The sequence below is a fragment of the Fulmarus glacialis genome, unplaced genomic scaffold (genome assembly GCF_000690835.1).
Source record: "Fulmarus glacialis isolate BGI_N327 unplaced genomic scaffold, ASM69083v1 scaffold7271, whole genome shotgun sequence".
NCBI lineage: Eukaryota > Metazoa > Chordata > Aves > Procellariiformes > Procellariidae > Fulmarus > Fulmarus glacialis.
The window spans coordinates 28,119-48,676 of NW_009190785.1; the positions used below are offsets into that span (position 1 = coordinate 28,119).

The 20,558-nt window shown below is 39.0% G+C and overlaps 1 protein-coding gene across 1 annotated transcript; it reads right to left on the reverse strand.

Annotated features, from left to right (window-relative positions):
- Positions 1–1,732: 1,732 nt before the first annotated feature.
- Positions 1,733–14,373, reverse strand: PRRG1 (proline rich Gla (G-carboxyglutamic acid) 1). Its single transcript, XM_009586419.1, has 3 exons — positions 14,329–14,373; positions 9,914–10,074; positions 1,733–2,277 (listed from the first exon to the last, which is right to left on the reverse strand). Exons 1-3 carry the CDS (start codon positions 14,336–14,338, stop codon positions 1,753–1,755), a joined length of 696 nt encoding a protein of 231 aa, XP_009584714.1. The 5' UTR covers positions 14,339–14,373; the 3' UTR covers positions 1,733–1,752.
- Between the last annotated feature and the right edge of the window lie 6,185 nt (positions 14,374–20,558).

The window sequence follows — 20,558 nt, forward strand, 5'->3', positions numbered from 1 at the left end:
TTCAGTTGGTGCTAACTGATTAGCAGAACACAGAACAATACTAAAGCTAATCCACGCTACCTTGGTGTGGGAAGAAAGAAAACTGAAATGAAATTCACAAGCTAAACTGAGCAATGAACTTCTAAATCAAGCTGGGAAAAAAAGAATCGCCACACTACAGCTTGCACCAGCGTAACTATCATCAGCACCTAAACCAGCTGGTTGAAATTCTGTACAAGCCTCTATTCTAACTTGCATCAAGTCTGACAGAAATCCACATCTCTTCAGCCTCAAAAAGTCACTCCAGGCTAATGCTTGGGGGTACGCCTGCGTTGTGTTCTTAGAAATACAACACGCTGGGTCCTCACAGTTCTGCCCTACGTCAGGTGGGCTCCGCAGCTCACAACTGGAGACAGCAGAGCCAGGCTGGCCACACAACTTCTGGAGCCAGCCTGGACTAACATGCTTCCCAGCACCTCTTACTCTGATGGGCACCTGTAACCTAAGAGCTGTGAAAAGAAGGCTTGTGTACACTGGGAATGAAGTGCGCTTTAAGAATTCATGTCATGGATAAAAGCACTACACTGTTCTTAGAAACAATGAAAAATGTAAGTAGTTTTATTTTGTTATAACATATTGTTAACTTTGCAACAGAAGCACCTTGGTGGAACAGATAAGCAATAAATATATTTGTTGTTGAAAAAAGGTATCCATATTCTCTGCAAAGGATTTCCATAGCCACCAATACAAGGTGCACACGCGGTACATTTAAGTACAAAGAGGCAAAAGAATATCAGGATTTGAGGAAGGGGTTTTTATTTCATAGTTGGGGGAAAAAAAGCCACACACACTGAATGCTTTCTCTTTTAAAAAGGGAAGTGATACCTTTGGGTTTATGTATTTATGGATAATATCCTGGTCCCAGTGAAGACTATGGCAGGAAGAATATGATCAGGATTTTATCCACTCTTGAGTATTTCAGTATTTCATTATTTACCGCTGCATGAACTTTCAAGTTCTAAAGTTAACATATGCACACTTCTCACCTCTAGAATACACAAGTGAAAACAGATAGGAAAGGCAGAACACAGACAAAAAAAGTACACTATTAAATTCACTAATTAGTTATCTCGAATTGTTAGCTTCTCAACACTTACAGAATTTTGAGTTGTAATAGCAAAAGCTTTAGAATAGACCTCTTCTGCTCGGAATCTGAAATTATTGCTATTATGCCAGCATACTCTTAACGAGATACTGGTTTGAACACAAAGGCATACTGCTCTCAGCTTTCCAAGCGCCCAGGATAGGGTACAGCATGTAACAAAAATCCAAGTGAGAAAAAGGAACCAACTAGACAAGAGGCAGTAATCAGTCTCCTTTAGTGTAAATAACTATCTAAAATGCTGCTTAAGGATTCCCTATTTCAGGCAATTCTGACAGTCTGCAGTAAGAAAGGGGAGGGGATTCCACAAATCTTGTGGGGAATGTGGACAACGTTCTGAATAAAACAAGTGACATCCCTCAAAGCAGAGGTACTTTTGAGAAGTATGACAGAGCACCACATTTGTACCTGCACTACACTCTCAATAAATTCCTTATCTTTTAAGACCTGCCATAGGGGAAAAAATCCCAAACCCAAAGAACAAGTGAATCTAAACCAAAAGTGAAGTTCATTGTACAAGTCCATTAAATTACAGAAATGCATAATAAGCCAAGATAAAGTGCTACAAAATAATTAGTAATTTTTAAAGAGTCCATCGCATTCTTCTTGCTTTACTTAGCACTGGTGACAACAGGAGATAGTGCAATTGCACTGGTTGAACCGGAATTCACAATGTCTTCGTATTGCGGGGGTGGATCTAAATGTTGTTCAGTTTCACTTCTTCTCATACTGATTTCACCAGTGGCTTCCTCATATGAAGGAGGAGGATCACAGTTTGAGAGCCTTGTAGATATTGAGTCTGACCGTCCATCCGTATAGCTCAGACCTCCTGGAGAGAGCCCACTGACTTCATACATTTCCTCCTGTGGGGAATGAACAATGCTGAGAGGCGGCGGAAGTGGACCTCTGCCGTCAGCCACAGCACCATCACCCATTGCTTCGTGGGCTCCCCTATGCACGTACACCGACTGGCTACGCATTTTCTTTTTAAACAGGCATCTCCAGATGACAAAAATGACAATGAGGATAACAAAAAGGCCAATGATTAATGGAAATGCAAGGTAAAATGAATACCAGGTATGTCCTGTGTTACTTTCTCCCTGAAGTCCATTTTTGTAGACTTTCCAGAACTCCTTCTAGAAGAGCAAGACAGGATAAGTCAGAAACTATAAGACAGTTAAAAAATACACTGTAATCAAGCCATTTTAAATTAATTTAAAAAAAAAAAAGAAAGGTATTTCAAGTACTGATGATTAAAATAAGAACAGGTATGGAAAAGCACTCCCAATAAACTTTCAAATTTTCTTCTGATGTGGTTAGTGATACAAAAGGGTTTTGTTTTTTTAGACCAACTCCTCACTGCTTTTAAGATTCCTGTATCTGCACTTAATATCGACAAACCTGCAGCACAGACAGGCATAGGTAAGAAATCTCATCAGCATTCACATCAGCCATGTGGTGGATCAAAATTTTTCAGCACCACTCAAGGTAAAAGTTAGGGAGTTTTGTTTGTTTGTTTTAAAATTGTAATAATATACTAATACAGTTTGACAGGGAAATACTGTTTCGGAATGACAGACCATTTTGGCAAAGCCCAACTATGTTGTACTGTCATCTCACACTTTAGACTTCCTCCACCCTCTGGTGCATAAAGCAATTCTTGTCAGCTTACTTGGAGTTGATTCAGATCCTCTGTTTATAGTTAAAAATAGCTTCAGCACTATAAGAATATTACACAGCTTATTATATTCCAGAAATTTTGACAACATAGCTACAGATAAATGGAACAGAAAGTGAAAAGTGAAAATATGAACAAGGGAAAACAAAGATGAAGGGGGACACCAGTACTTGAAAGTACTCTTTGCTATATTAATATACACAAGTAGGAGCACAAAGATCATGTTGCCATCCAATTTTCTCTGCAGCGAAGGCTACGAAAAACTAGTACAAAGAAAAGCATACCCTGCCTCAAAAAAGTAGTCATCCTCACCAGTAATGTAAGAGCTCTCCTACTAAGAAACACTTCCACTGTGTATTATAGCCATGTATAATTTCAGAAAAAAAAAAATTAAAAAACCCAAACAAATCCACGCCAGAAACTCTGAACTCTTTAGTTTCCTTTAAAAATGCAGAGACCGATCCACTCATATTCATGCCAGCGTCTATTTTAAGTAATAGCACATATCTCACATACAAGTACTTATAAAATACTCACCAGGTAAAATTGATATTGCCATTGCTCAGTTATTAGTAAATGATGTATTCAGGTTGCAGACTGACTGCGCACAGACAAATCAGATCCATCAATTTTTTTTAGTTCAGGACTGCTGCCACATGATCAGCATTAAACAGATAATGCCACCAAACTTATCTCAGAGGCAGCTTGAGTCCAGAAGCAGCACGGCCCCTCTAGCGTGGAGGCTAAGCTTGCCCTATGCAAAGCCAGGACCAGGACACCATGGGCAAAACACATGTTCACAATGCTTCTGGATCAGAATTTACTAAGGTTAGGAGTAATACTATGTGCATGAAACAACGGGCTATTATCTAGATTTTTTTTTTTTAAAGATAAATTCAGTTGTTCTTATCCCTATACTCAGTGCAAGTTCCACAAAAAAAAAAAAAAAAAAAAAAAAAAAAAAATCTTAATTCCTACAGCAATCCAGGATCAGGTGTTTTTCCTGACTTGACATCACAAGCAGGTCACCACAGTGTCCCTCTTTGATGTGAACCTAGGTCCAAATCATCTAAGCTAAGTCAGATAGCATTGACTTCAAACAAAGTAAGCAAGTCTTGGAAGATGGACTAACCTCTCTAGATACTTCTCTGCAAGGGCCTTCTTTGATGCATTGTTCCACAGTGAACTCCAGATCAACTGTGCTGACTTTAGAAAAACATATTTGAGGGGGGAAACTAACATTAAAAAATGAAATTAGCTGCACAACTGAGGACTTTTGGGATCTCTGCATGATAAAAACCAACAAAACCAACGACCTCACTTCTCCCCATCAGATCACCAGACAATTAAGAAGATCTGTTACCTATTACCTTTCCATATGCTTTGAATACAACTAACTAGATTCTTTAGCGGAATAAATAATAAATACATTCTCAACTAAAATAGCAGAAAAAGATTCATTAGGATTATTAACTGCTATTAACTGTTACTGGAACCAAGCTTCCCACTTCACTGTTCTGCTGCCTCAACAGCAGCAAAGGAATAAACTGGTACAATGTTTGGTTTTGAGGCCAAAGTTGCAAGTATTTACTGAAAGTCATCAAATATACTGTGCAAGGATGTGTCATTTTAAAGACTTGTGGAGGAGAAAGGTAGTTTTGATGAGAAAGATGAAATCACGCTTTTCCCTTGGCAATATATTTTGTGTTGCAGACTGCAGAGGAAATGCACCCTCTCCGATGTTGAGGGTAATAAGTTGTGACTGGTATTTTAGTACTGTTTCCACGTTAGTTCTAGCTCAGCTCTATCTGCTGGAGAAAACGTCTCTGTACCTTCTTCAGAAAGGTGAAATATCAGCATCTCTCCTTGTCACTCTGCAACATGGCAAAGCAGCAGAAAAGCTGTTTTCCCAGAGTGGCAGGAAATTAATTCAGAATAGGGTGTGTGGCTGCAGGGGATGTTCAAGTTGATGGTGAGACCAGACAGGTGCATAAAGAGCTTAAGGTAAGAGTTTAAATTGCCTTAAGGATGAAAATAGGTTAGTGTCCACTTTCATTTGCATGCAAGGCAAAGCGAATTCCGAGACAGTTTAGACACACACCACATCAAAAATTATAGTGCTTCACACCTAAGGCTATCTTATAGAAACAGAGGAATAAAGTTCTGCACACACATGAAAAATACTAAGAAAGAAACACTTGTTCAGTCATTTAAAAAAAAGCTTTCTTTAAATTCTCCTCTTTGGGGGTGTGTGTGCGGAAACAAAACAAAAAAAACAAACCGACAAAAAACAACCACCCAAAAATTTGCTCGTGTACTAAACCCAAGGTTTCCAGCTTGCATTTTTGCAAGCCAAATCTCAGAGAGAAGCACAAAGACTGTTAGTTCAGACTGACAGAATTGACAGGAACTGCAGGAAACTAATACTTCAGGTTCAAGTTGCACAGCTGCCAAGCAGCTCCCCCTCTGCTCTGCCATCCTACAGCTACGCTGCACTGTAAAGTGAAGGCACAGGAGGAGGACAAGCCACCTGGTCAAAGTCAAATCATGCCCAACAAAACCACAGAGAAGTTGGATGAATTTGCATGGTGTGAGGATTTGTACAAACTGCTATGAAAAAAAACAAGAGGGGGAAATACTGGAAACCTAGGAAGTAGCTGTAGAGCTCATACAGGAAGTTAGAGAGTAACGTAAAAATTGGAAAACTCACGGCACAAACATCCCTTCCATCGTTGCTGGTCTCTTAAACCACCAACAAAAAGCACTTACTTTCTACTTGACAAAATTATTAACTCGTGATTTATGGAAAGGACACTCTAGTAATCGTTTATCCTCGAGTGCTGTACAGCTGGGAATACCAGGCATATATGACTTAAAAGGCTGAAAAACTAAGTTAAGCAGGCCACAGAATCAGATAACCGCAATGGAAAAGACTTAGAAAACATCTAACATACATTCCCGCCAAGAACTACTTTTCTGAATGTCCCTTACCGCTTTGGCAAATCCAGTTTGAAATAATCAAAAGGAATTCTGAAGGGCATCCCACACAAAGACAGTTACAGCCAATTTGCCAGAATTTTGTTTCCCTTTTATTTCTAATACTTCTCAGAACAGAATCAGCATCAGTCAACTGGATCTGAACGCTGAATCAAGTAAGGAATCCACATGAAAGTTAAGAGACTCACACCCTGCTGAGAATTTCAGCTGAGGCCTTTACTACATTTGGCAGCATCGTCAGCCTCAAATGATTCTTGCTCGATTGTCTGACTTGTTTTAAAGGTGGACTAATAATATGCCAGTCAGAAGACTGCTTGCTATTTAGTAGGTAGAGGATACGAACAAAGCAATAATGGGAAGTGAGTGTACCTGCTACACTGTTTTCTTCTGGTCTGCCCTCAATTTCAGGTGGCAGGAAAAGATTCACCTCTTCTCTTCTCTTCTCAGTATTTATCCAGCATCCGTAATTAGACACATACTGATACTCGATCACATCATTTTAGATCTCATGCTGACAAGTTTTGAGTTGCTTGCTAAGCTTTTTAGTATTTTGTTTGTTTGTTTTGCTAGAACAGAGGTATACAGAGAACCTTGCAATTTTTGTAATACTTAAAATTTGTGGGAAATTTGAAACACAAATAAAGATCTATGACTTCTAGCTTTTAAAATCTTCATGCAGTATAATTCAAAAAAATGAGTTAAAGGATATAAAATTGCTTCAATCACAGCCAGGTACTTTGCACAGTAACCTGTGAACAAATCTTTGAGACTCCCAACAACCTTTGACAACTGACCAGTGACCGCGTACAGTGCTGCCTGCAGGCTACAGGTACTACAAATAAACAGCTTTACTAGATCAGACCTAGGGTTTACCTAATCTGTTACCTTCTCTCTGACAACAATCATTAGAGACTGCTGAAAGAAGAGTTCAAACATAAGCAGGCAGTGATACTCTCCCAGGTTCCACATATTTGTACTTCAAGAACTTCCATTAGCCAAAGCTGACCCCTTTTATTCAATGGTCCCAGATTGATGTATCTTCCGTTCACTTATATTGTTGTTCTCTGAACCTAGCTTTTAGGATCTGAGACATCCTGTGGCAAGGCAGTCCGCAGCTCTATTATCTGTGGTGAGAAGAGCTACTTCTATTTGCTTTGAACCTGCACCTTCTAGTTTGAGGTCATCTTAGCTCTCCTGTCAGAAGGATGGCAAGTGACTGACCTCAGTTCAATCTTCATGCTCCTCACAGACATCATCACATATTCCCTGATTTCACTCTTTTCCGACCTATTGTTGCCACAGAAGTCTTTTCATGTCTTTGGTCAACTGTCATACTTCTCTGGTCCTTCCTCAGCTACTGATTTGCTTTTTAGGAGATAGGGAGATAAGAGCTGTACAGGGAACATTCAAGATGCGGGTGTGCAATGACATAATTATGTTCTCCATTTTGATCCCTATTCCTTTCTTCAGATTCTTAGCACTCAGGTTTTTATTTTGTTTTGTTTTTATTTGACTGCTGAGCATTAAATTCAAGTCTTCATAGATTCAAATTCAGATCTTGTTCCAGAGCCAATCATACAGATAATGAATGTTCCCTTTTCCCCCACATGCATTACATTTGTCAACACTGAATTTCATATTGTTTTATCCACAGTCCTGCAAATTCTTCCCTGTTGCCTCTAGCCTTACTAACACAATAGCATTATCTTTATAATTAACTTTATCATTTTAAATAATAATTCTAAACCTATCAAAATCCCCAAGCCCACACAGTATTAAAGGCATTCAGTATTTCTATGACAGCTATGCATGTACACTTAACATACACAATGCTAACTTCCAAGAAAAACTCACACATCAAAAATAACTAGAGGGAACTGCTTGGTATTATTTTAATATTACAAATCCAGATGTTGCACACCTCCCCCAGAAGACTGCAGAAAAACAAAGAACCAAATGGACAAGATAAAAAATACGAAGAGATTACACAAAACAAAATTACCATGAGACAAATAAGCTAGAGATCCTATTTGAATTCCAGCCTATCTACACTATGAAATCATTGCATCTTTGTTACTCTGAACATACTGTATCATGATCCTAGTCTACTGCATCCATTTCCTTCCCCTGGGACACAGAAGTTAAGTCTTACTAAGTGGCTCTAAGGACGGATACCGCTGGGGAACAATGGACTAAATAAAGCCTAAGTAAATGAGGCTGATCAGGCACGACTGCACATTAGCAGAGCCTGGCCCATTAGGAAGCTACCAACAGAATAAAGCAGCTAGGCAAAAAGGATACAGTAGTAGAAATGGATAAAGGGTCAGGACCTTATTGGAAGCACCTTCTCCCCTGTGACACAAAGGTTGTGGCAAGAGTGGAAATGTAACTATTTCTACTTTACTATTTCCCAAATACCTCTGCGAGGAAAATGCTATCCACCAAAACACAAAATGTTCCTAAATGGGGGAAAAGAAGCTGAAGTGAGAGGCAACATGTACAGGCTATGCTTTCTCTAGTGACTTGAACTTCTTGTGCTACTTAAGCAAGAGTGATACTGTGTTAGAATTTTACACAAGTAGTGTCATTGTAAACATTATTCTTAATTACATAATGAGCTATCATTAGGAATGACCACACCAAGCCAAGTTTGGGAGGTAAAAAATGTGTGTGCATGCACTTTAAAGCTCCAGAAAGAAGCTCTGAAGAGACACCGCATGTCCTACTACTTCATTTTAATAAATCAGAAAGTTCTTATTCTGGCCTTATCCATCTCCCCAGGTATGGCGTCCAACAAAAAGATGTCAAGAACTTAAAAGTTCAGTATGCCTTTACAATAACATTGCTTTTTTTTGATGTAGAGCTCAGCCAGTGAAGAGTGGAACGCATGACATGTAAATTCTGGAAATCTGCAATGCTCCCTGTGCCACTTCACCCATTAACCCATTGGCCTTGCAAGTACAATTTCCCTGTGCAAAAACACACAAGGGATAGAAGTTTTTTTTGAAAATAAGTTTTCTGAGTCACATTTTCTAGCACCTGTTTTTCACCTTAGATTTATCCTCAAATTCAGCCCTAATTTAATCCATGTCTGTCCTGAATTTAAAAAAAAAAAAAAATTCTTGACTGTATTGCATTAAATAGGTCAGACGCCACCATCAAAAACCTGTGTGCTGCTTTTATTTTTTGGGAAGCAATATAAGATATGTTGGGTATGATGTGTAGCTATTGCTTGCAGAGCCATTAGCCCACATGCTTCTTTAAATTAGAGAAGCCAACAGATTTATGCAACAATTCTCTGTGGGCAGTATCTGCTTCATACCCATCAAGTTAATGTATCACTGCCCTTGCATAACTCACGGTAGCACTGAAATTATTGTTCTTTCTGTGTTTTAGATCACTGCTGCTTAACAATGCTCTCTGGGGGCTTGCAGATTTTAGCCTGAAGAAGGCCACTAGTCTTTCCTTATTTTTAGACTATTAATAGCCTGGGCACTGAACACTTTGGCCACCTGGGATTCAAAGGTGTATTTTAAATGGAAAGCTTTTTGAGTTGCTCACTTGTTTCATGTGAAAATATTCAATAAACAAGTTATTCTACAAGGAGTGAAATAAGTGAAGACTTGTGCCCTCTGCTTCTATCTATCCCCCGTAACAGCCCAAATCCCATCATTTCTTCCAGGCAAGACAACTGCATTTGTGATATCCAGGTCAGACTTAAGTGTGTGATGATAGGCCAATCAGGACACAGGCTACTTGGGTAAATAGTGCTGCCAAACAGATGACAGTTTTGCCCACCTTTTCTCAAGTGGGGGTATTAATTCATATTCCTTTTCTTCCCATCTTCACAACACTTAAGAGCATAATTATCTTTGAGACTTCTACCCCCTTCAAGTTCAGTTTAATTGGGATGAAGGATTCGAAAGTTATTACTGTGTGGTCTATCCATCTCCACTGTACACCTTATTTGCCTAAAGAAACGGGCCAAAAAGCAAAACAAATCTAATGTAATGTTGGAAAACACACAAGCATTCAGCACACCCAAAAATTTAGTATCAATACACCCCACCCGTCTTTAAATACACACCAAAACATACCGTTTTTTCCTCATTTTCAAATGCTTCTCTTGCTTCTTCATAGCTACAGATTTCTTCTCTGCATTCATGTTCTATGTCACCTTGCTTTAATTCTTCCAAAAACGTGTTGGCTCTCGGGTATCTTTTTAACACAGAATTGGCTTTGTCCTCTGTTAAGAACACTGAATAAGAAGAAAGACAACAAAGGTCACTTCTAAAATAGGTATCCAAAACCTCATGCTAAAACTGCTCAAAGAAAATGTGCTTTTGAGAAATAAAGAGCTTTTTCAAAGTCATCCCATTTATTTAATATGATAAAAGGCTTTTCCTAGGTTTTATTCACTATTGTAAGTAGCTGGGCCTACAATTTCAGTAGTTATTGCTATAACGTCATAAATGTGATGGACCTCAATTCAGCGTCACAGTCACGTATGCATAAACAAGATTGAAGCCGGTGCCTAAAAAGGGTGCTCAGAAGAGAGAGACAGGCACATGCTCAGCTCAAGCAACTTCTTAAACTAAGATGACACAGAACAAACAAATCCTGCTTGTGAACACCCAAGAAGATATTTGCAACTGCCTGAGGGCATCACAGCCAGAATGCTCTGAAGTTTTTGATGTAAATATTTATGAATACTACCCAGAATCATATACACCAGAACAGCTGCATTTATCAAAGTTTAAGTCTGTAAGTTTTCTTAAGCAACTCTGAAGCAGACTTGCTCCCTTCACTCCAGAAATGTCAACCCTGAAATAGTGACTCTTCTGGGGGTGTGGGGGGAAGTAGCATCTTTTTAGTTCTTGAATCATACACAAAACCTCACCTTATTTGACGAATCAAATAAAACAACCCCAAAAGGCAACCAACATTCTGACACAGGTATTCTTTACTTGCTTTCCTTGGTTTTCTGTTCAAAGAAGAGAGCTGGAAGCAGCCTCTTTTCTTCTGATGTTCCAGCTTTCCCTCAAACTCCTTGACCAAATGATTTTTACAGTAACATGCAGCAACTGGAGCACTCCAAAATCCAGCAGACTGAATTACCCGGGAGGTACATCTGCAGTGAATGATACAGAAGTTCTCCAGGTATTTCAGGTCACGAAGCAAGAACATTATGTCAGTGCAACACTGTTCTTGGGCTCTCACTGCCAGCAAGGGGGCTAATTATTCACTGCGCTGCCACACTAATACACCCATACCACTTTCCTGACTTATGCAATCATTTCTGCATTTGTTCATTTACAGCTAGTCTGGGGCCACCGATACACTACGAAGACAAACAAACACTGTCTAGTGAAGGACAAAGGCTGACTGGTTTAAGCAATGATTTATCTATAATTTTATATGAATCAGTTGCTGGTTTGTTTTTTTTCTTAATCATCTGATTTTGAATTTTTAAAAAGGATGGCAGCAAGTCTACAAAGATAGTCACTATACTTTTGCTTTCTCGTAAGACGGATGGGGTGGCATTTTTCAGCAATGAGACTACTACCATAATTAGGCTGATCTACTTCAATTTCATTTTGTTTAGTCTCTGTGGTATACTTTGTTATAAATCGCTATACAGTCATCTTCTGTTTGCAAAGGATTAAATGAAGATTTGACGATTAAATTCTAAACACCAGTCACCCCTATACTTTCACAGTTGAATACATGTGGTACGTACATGCACCACACAAATTACACTATTCACGATGTTGCCAGAGGTTCAGTGCATACAACTCTACAACTGTATCTATTGCAATTTTGGTTTTCTACAGCACCACAGGTGAGCACATGGGCATCTCCTATTGTGTAAGTTCACTGACTAAATTACATAGAAATTAATATTCAAAAATCTCTTCAAAAAGGAAAGAAAAAAAGGATGGCTTCTTTCCATTTCCCACACAATTCTCCTGCCTTCCCTTTAGGCCTGAAGAACTTGGTTTCTTTCAACATGGCTCAGTGATCACCTAAACGTGATGAGATGAAAGACTTGTCCACATGAGGAAGCCAGCACACAACCACGCATGGGGATGGACTGCCATCTACTTCTCACCAACTCCTCCTGTGGGCATTCCCGAAGTGGAACAAGCTACAGCCCAGACTCTCTTAAGAGTGTCCGTATGTGGAGCCACCGAAGAGTAGATAATACACTATAAATCAAGTTTCCCTTCCTTCAGCAGATAAAACCTAGGGAATTTCATTTCACAGCTGGAATCCGCCCCTGAAAATGGCAATGAGACAAACTACAACAGCTTTGTACTGGATGCAGAAGGAAAAGAAATAGAGAGGAAAATGCAGGTAGCTGAAAATACCCTGGTTTAAAGCTTCTGGCTCTCAGAAACAATATACAAATCTTTGTTTCTGCAAGCACTTTCCAATTTACCAAAGAAACAAACCGAGAATGAAGGTTTAAAAGCTGGTATGTTATGTAATATTGCGTTTGATACACATTGGGATGAGTTTCTAGGTAATAGTCTAGTTTTCCAAAAAGAGCTAAGCATACATTTCTGCTTCAAAATGCATTGACAAAGAAGAGCAAGGCATTAAAATAATTCAATATTCAAGAATGGCCAATATATGACTATCTAAAAAAACCCAACTTTTTTATTTAGCAATTCGTTGTATTCAGAAAGTGTCTCTCTTCTTTCACAATACAGTATAGAAAATGCATACATCACAGAGACAAAAAAGCATACTGAGGAAAATAAACCACACTCCATATTAATTCTGAATGTATCTGACAAATAATGATCTATGATTAGTCCAGACCAGGAATGGCTTTTGATCCTGCAAGGCTGGAAAAAATGAAGTATATTAATTTGCTTGTTTTGATTTGACATTTTTAAAGGTCTGCACGCTCCTAGTGACTTCAAATCCTGCTGAGAAGTCAATACAAAAGTAGCAAGGAAACAGAAAAACATACACTGATCAAAGCAATCTTGATGGAGATACTGACTGAAACACTGTGATTTAATGAGAACCAGCCATTGCTTGATGAATCCTATAAAAAGAGATAATGGAACCATATTGCAAAAACAACTTTGACTTCTTAGTATTCCAGGACCATCACCATGTAGACATTCAGTTATAATTGCATAGGAGTGTGTAAAAAAAACACTTTGGGTTGGATGCCCACCTAGCCAAGCTACAGCGTGGCTGAATTCACTGCAGCTGTTACTATGGAGCTGAAGATGATCAGGGAAGAATGGCATGTGGCAAGAATAAAGTAATGAAGCAAGATAAAACTTATTTTTCACTTCGTTAAGGGCATTAACTAGCAAATACAAGATAAAGGAAAAATCCAAATTATGATTTTGGCATTATGTAAGATAGACACAGAAACAAAAAATCTGAAGTCTCTTCCTCTCCCTCAATTTTTGTAGAATATAGATGAAGATATACAACTGCCAAATCTAATGCATTGGAATACATGTTTATTTCTTCAAACATGCTTGTGCTGTGTGTGCAACTGTAATACTTGGCTTTTAGCAAGTTTTTATGCATCAGAAAACTACAGAAAAACCATTCCAAAGTCTTAGTTTGACTTACTGTTATTGAAGAGAGCAATACAGTCAGATCAGTCTGTTATACACTCTCAGAAAAACCTGTGTGCTATCATAACAGTGAATAGATACTCTAGCAACATGAAATTAAATCAGTATCAGAAAAAGACAGGCAAGGACATGAGAGGATAAATACGTCTCAGCCTGCCAGCTGAAGCTGTCACAGGCAAAGAAAATAGGGTTCAGGTCTTTAGTGGTACAAGGAACAGAGAACAGCAGTGTGGGAAAAGTATTCTGGGACACAAAAGTGTTGCCAAAGCAAAGCCCAGGGCACCCAGGACACCAAAACCAGCTCTACTGAGACCATTATTGAGGCTTCCTTTTTCTGACTCCTTACTGACACCCAAGCAGATTAAAACCACCATCAAATACTAGAAATAAACATTTAATTTTAAATTCAATGCTGCAGCTACTGATAAATTTGAGTATTTCTGTAGGTGACCTTAACAAAAGTACTTGGTTTGCACAGGGCAGAAGGGAGAAAAATGTTTTGAGCATTTACATATAAAGCTTAAAAGTGACTTCTGGTCTGAGATTCCGGAGTTACTGGGAGAAGCTTAGAAAAAGTTAAACTAAAGTACGCAAAGCTGGAAATTCAGCTCTGTGGTCTTCACTCTGCAGCCAGCTTTCAAAGATCCACAAATAAGTTTGTGATGATTATTATGGTCTGCATATAATATCCCTGTCAGAACCGCAGTATGATTCCAGTTCAGTTTAGTGTGGGCAAAGATCTGCATCATATGTAACACCAAAATCAGTTCAATAGCAGAGGACATTTTTTGTGCGAACTGACTGGGATTTTGAGCACAGGACAGTTTTGGGGTTTGTTAATGCCCACTTCATAGGGAATAACAAAGAATGCACACTCATCACTAAGTTAACAAACTTACCACTATCCATGATGATTACTGTCAAGGCAGGGAACTTGCAAATCTCAAGTCTGTAAACAAAAGAGGAAACCTTTTGTTGAGTTCGTGAATTATGATGAACTTGGAAAACTTTCTCTTGATTCCCAAATATTGTGAGAAATATCAGTGTTGGAAACCCCGCGGTCAAGATTAATCCCTCTTTTGAGTTGTACCACTACTGCATGCAGACTAATTTCAGTAGTATAGGAATACTATCCAGAAAAAAGATAACTTGCGAAATGGTGAATGCTTTAACCTTTTTCAAAGCTTTCCATATTTAGAATATGCAAAAATACTAATATGAAATAGAAGGTGTGTACCATTTTAAACGAATCTGCAACCTCTGTTTTACCTAATTGAACTTGAAAGGTATTACATTCTCCACTGTAATTACTTATACCTTATCTAAGACTTAAATTCACTCTGCAGAGATCATCAAGTCAACTTATTATCTTTAGTCTATGGATCAGATTTTTTGAAATCATAATGAACACATGCAAATTCATTCTGAGTCTACTGATTAAAACAGGATGCCTGCAAAAAGTTCAAGGGCAGAACAAGACCTGCAATTTGGCAAAGGAACTTGCAATACATGTGAGGATCCCAACCTGCCCTACAAGAACTTACATGTATTTTATACCTCACCTTGGAAGGAGAACAGACAGGAGATGCTCTCAATCAAGAAAGTGCCTGAAGCTCATTGCACCCACCAGGCAGACAGCCAACAAGAACTGCATCTGAAGGCAGCAATAGTAGTTTGACTGTTTTGAGTTTCTTGGAGTCTTTGTTAGTATGGGAAAAGTTAAGAAAACAAAAGCTTTCAGCAAAGTATGAGAAAGGTGCAGATGTCTAACCAAGTTGGTAGAACACCACGAGGTTAAAGTTTTTTTTACTAATAAATTACCTACTGCTAAAGGTTAGCATTAGTTCTACTTCAGAGGCCAGGTTACACATCAACATATCATACCATACTAATGTCCTCACTCTCCATAAAACCAAAACCTCATAAGCAAACCTCTCCGTAAAGAAGTCAGAACTATGCACAAAGGTTGGCCATAGCTGCTGTAATAAACAAAGAGGGAAAGTTAAGACTTCCAGCATGGCCCATCCAACACTGTAATTTGTCATGCAAGAGCAGACTGCAGTACTTGTAAGGACGGCTGCTGAAGTGAATGGAGCTCTATAAAGACATCCCAGTCTGCTAACAAAATTGTAGGATTGGGACTACAAGACGTGGGATGGAGGAGTAAACTGATTTTAAAGCAAGTTCATCAAATCTCTGTAAAAACAAGTAAATGTGAATAAACAGCAGACATCAAAGCACTCTTAAATCTCACCACCATAGTGTTCAGCTTTTTATTACTAAGTACTGCAGGGTAACAGAAGCAGAGGGCTTAAAAAAATTCTTCAGAATATATATAACCTCTTTTAATAGCCTGAATTTTTCTTAGCAGACTACTCTATGCAAAGACAAAACCGCCTTTGCCACTTGCTTCTTGAATAAAATTAAACTTAGCGTGGCTTTCTAGGTAGTCATATTGTTACAACCCAAGTATCTGTGCTGAAGAAATTGCCAAGCTTTTAATAACAAACAGGTCACAAAAAAATTTGGCTACTAGTGTAGCTATTCTCTTCATCTGTTATACATCATGAGTTTCTTTTACCATTTATTACCCTCCAGTTTCAGTTGGCTGCTTTTGCAACAGCCCCACAAGTCAGATTCACAGCAAGAGAAAACCAAGACCCATGAGGGCTCACTCGCTCTGTTGAGCTGCAGTAACACAGTGCATGAAAAGCACCTTGCCAGGCTTCCCCTCTCTAATGGGGACATTTTTCTGCATTAAATTTCAGTTAGTCTTTAATATTTCACCCTTTTAACAAATAACATGGGTGTGGATTTCAACTGCGTTAAAAAAAAAGAGCAAAACACATGCATCCACGTCCATGCTCACTGAGTCACAACTAGACGGCTGTGCCTACTGGGAACTGTGGCGGAAACAAGGGGCCCAACGTGCCTCTCCCCTCATAATGGAACGTTTTCCACCAGGCGCAGAGCATGACACTGCCAAGGCATGCAGTGCTGCCTTGGCACCTGGCAGTAGGAGCTTGCTACATCATCATCTTTGGGAATGAACATCAGAATACTGACATACACAGATTGGGAAATTGGGGAAAATGGAGGAGGAGGAAAAAAGAACACAAAAGAAAAAACACCTTTTATTTTCTTCAGTGGAAATTGATGCAAGTATATTATGGGCTAGTGATAAAATAAAGATTTGCTGAATAGGCAGCAAAACACAAATTACATTTCTTCACCCTTCCTTCATTACAAAAGGAACCAGCGTGCCCTCTTCTAGGAAATATCAAATACAGCTTTCTGGCAATTGCGGTGCAGAAACTTTCCTTCAACAATCTACATTAGATTCTTACAGCAATTACAAGTATTTAGAGCTCCCTGGAATTAATTATGTCCATTTTCCCAAAAATATGTCTCTCATGCTCCCTTGTCTTCCCTCTCCATATCTCCTCAAACTTCTTCATTTCCAAGCTCCCAGAAAACATGGCTATTTTTTTTTTTTTTTGACACCAAATGACTCCCAAACACTCGCTGGGCAAGAGGCTGATTGAGGACACAGGCAATGGTTGCCCTGCCACTACATGGACATTACAGTCACAGAACAGACTCTCCCACCACAGAGGAACCACTTGGGTCTTTGCCCTCTACTTGACTGCCCTTTCCCCTAAAGGGAAGGAGCTTAATTGTATTTTTGGTCCTCTACTCTCTAACAGTCTTGGTTCAAATTGACTAAACAGTTCAAAGGTTGTTTGGAAGAAGGGATCGAACACAGACAAGTACATAAATCTTTTTTACCTTCATAAACCAGCTAATAAAAGTGAAGAGGGCTGGCAACACTACAGGAACATCTTGACTTGCTACTGACTCATTTATTCTTCTACCCAACTCTTTATTTAGCTTCCTGCCTTTAAGTCTTCACGAACCTTACTGAAGGATAGGATGGTCCTACGGTGTCAGAGCAATGTTTTTCATATACATATACAAATGCAAGTACAAAAAAAAAACCCCACAGATAGTATCTTATTAGTAACACCAATGTTTACTGTTTCAGGAATCCCTCTTCCAACTATCTTCTAGTATATTATCCCTTCCACAGCCTCCAAGAGGTTATACATCACCTTCGGCTTGCTTGTGTAAAAAGCGACAACAGGGTGGACAGCATGGATAGCACTATAGCCAAGCAGAGTGTCAAATTCTGAGTTCAACAGCAAGCTGATGTACCTGACTAACAAGTGATCTTTTCTGACTGCCTACTTGGCTGTCAGTATAATGGTAAAAAACAAAACAAAACTAAAACAATCAACCATCCACTTCTAGTAGAAAATATAATGACTCAATGGGAAATACAATGAGTTCTAAAGCATATGAGACAGCAAAGGAGATACAGCAACAAGGCCCATGCTATTTACTAGCAGTACTGCACTCACCACCAAAGGGCTGTAGGATGTTACTGAGGAGAAACATTTTGCATGAAAGTTTAAGAACCTAATATTGAAGTAACAAACCAAGCTGTACATCTCTTTTCACAACTAACCTAAATATTTTTCCTTCAATCCTGAAAGTGCCCAAACCTTGTATACACTATGTATAAGCAAAAAGCATAGAATATTTTTATACACATTTCCCAAGCTGGTAACCATATTCTAGCAGTGCAGTGTATCCCTTAAATTGGGAGGCTAACTAATTTTGGCATTAAAAATCATTGGCTCAAGACAATATTTCTGCAAGATTTTGTTGCATTTGTTAAGATAACCGTAATCTGTTAGCAGGTACATCTTTTCTGGCTACATTTCCTGACTACAAGTTTAATGGAAACTTGCGTGCAGCACGTACCACTAAAGGACAGAAGATCTGACGGAGGGCACACAAGTCCAAACTGCCTTCACTATTCTCACTCACTGACTGTCATGTATTCTAAGAAGACACAACATTGAGAACAAAGCACGTCCTTAGGGAAGGAATTACGAAGAGAAGGGAAAATAAGGATAAGGTAAAGCGGCAGCAGTATTTTCCCTCACTCAGTTTCTCACTTGCTGCATTAACAGGGTCTTTGACCACTGCAAGGCCAGCACCTTTCTCTCACAACCAGGGAGGGATGTGCATTATGGTACCCAGGTAGGGAAGAGGGAAGTGGCTTTTTTCATTCTGCAATACAACTCTAACAGGGGATACAGCTGTTAATTTTAGTTTTGTAATCTGTACAATTAATGAGACTACTGGGATGCAATTTACAACCAGATGGTATACAATTTTTAAAAAATTATAAATATTTAGGTTCTTCGGGAGCTTTTTATGAAAATAGGTACATTCAAGAGACACTGCTAGCTAAAACATTGGTAGGTGTTCAGTCTAAAAATAAACACCCCTTTCCTAGTCCCCAGCCCCAAACCAGGTGCAACATAACAACTGAAATACTCCTGTGGGAGGTTTATTTAGAAGAAAAATGAAAACATTAAATAATTACACAGGAAGACAGATGATAATTATCTGACTTCCATTTATTCAAAATGTGTTATGTGCCTACCTAAAAATCCCAGTCCCACCACATTTTTTGGAAAAAAAATACTACAGAGTGCTACAATTTTACTTATAACAATCTGTTTCAAAAGAACTTTTTCCCCAGGAAAAGTGCACACAAGGATTTACGTGGTTTCAAACACTGAAGAAATATATTGATTTTTCTCTGAACAGAGAGTCCACAGTTTAAGGATATGGAAGAAGCCTGCATCTATTAAGTTTGGTTTGTTTGCAACACCAAGGTTAGCCAGGGAATTTGGGTGGGAATAAAGAGTGATGGAAAACTTTGTAAGCTGCTCTATCAGACAAGGATACAAAAGACTTGTCCACCTGAGACTACACAGGACAAGGATAAGACTGAAATAGAGAACTGAAAAAAAAACCCCTCTCTGCTTTGTAGATGCTATCCAAATACACATTATCATTAATTTTGATTACACAGGGACCCGAAACCACAGACCAAATCACTAAGAGAAACCTGTACTTAGTGGACTGCCATTACGTCTTAAAACCAATAAAATATATCATCACTCACAGAACTAGCATGTACAAGTACAACTTGAACACCGCCCTGTTAGCAGAGAGAAGGTGGTTCCTCATGACTGCAGCTGGACAGGACTTCAGCTGGCTGAGACTGAACCCTAAGCTTCTGCCGCAACTTCATTACCCCTTCTTTCAGTTACTGAGTGTTTTTTGCTGTTTTAAAGCTGCAAAAATATTTGGCCGGTTATTCTCTGGTTACTTCCAGGCTCCTCTGGTTCAAAGGGGGAGTTGCTATAAGCTAAGACATCTCTTCCTTCCCCTCCCCTTCAAAACCAGACAAGAACAATCTCCTGATACACACGTTTTGGCGAGTAGGACATATGGGAGGAAAAGTAACAACACCCTCCCTTCCGCAAGGGAGAATTTTGGTTGGTTGCACTGTTTTCAGGCGCGTGGGGACCATCTGGGGCAGTTCCTGGGAGCCATAATTGAACACTTACGTAACTATCTGTATTGAAACCAGAATTGCACAAATCCTCAAGAGACCATGCCTTTCTGAGCAGCCTACATAGTGGCACTTCAGACACCTCAGTCTTCTGAAGCTACTGTTAAAAGACATTGCTTTAGATTACACACTATCACTATGCTTTGGGAATTCAAATTTGGAGTATTTAACTTGATAATCTATTTAAGTGTTGATATAACAATAACCAATTCCTCTCCTTTTTCAAGTGGGAATGGTGAACAATTAAATAAAGCTTTCACAGTAGGATGTGTTTTTAGCCTGATTTTGTTTGGAAACAAAACTAATGATACTGTGTTACTTATCCATTCTACTTTCTACATTTAACTAAATCTGACACTAGATTTCTTCTTCCATGCTACCATGTTTTCCACAAAAATCAATGACCAAGAAGAACAGAGAAAACCCATTAATGTTCTCACTGAAGTAAGGAAGGGGTTTACCAATTGCAGCAGTATCTCAGGAAGCATGGCATCCTTGGAGGCTGTAAATCATTAGCCATTTTCGCTGGCAGAAAGTAGGTAGTCAGAAAGCATACACCATGCTCAGGACCAGCCACTGCCTGTACAGACCTTTGCAAGCTGGAAAGTCAAAAAAAGTTGAAGAAAATAG

Excerpts from the sequence above, each read along its gene's own strand:
- PRRG1 (XM_009586419.1), bottom strand. Across the intron at positions 2,278-9,913 it reads TTGAAAATGAGGAAAAAACG|AAGGAGTTCTGGAAAGTCTA; the intron begins GTATGTTTTGGT and ends TTGCTCTTCTAG.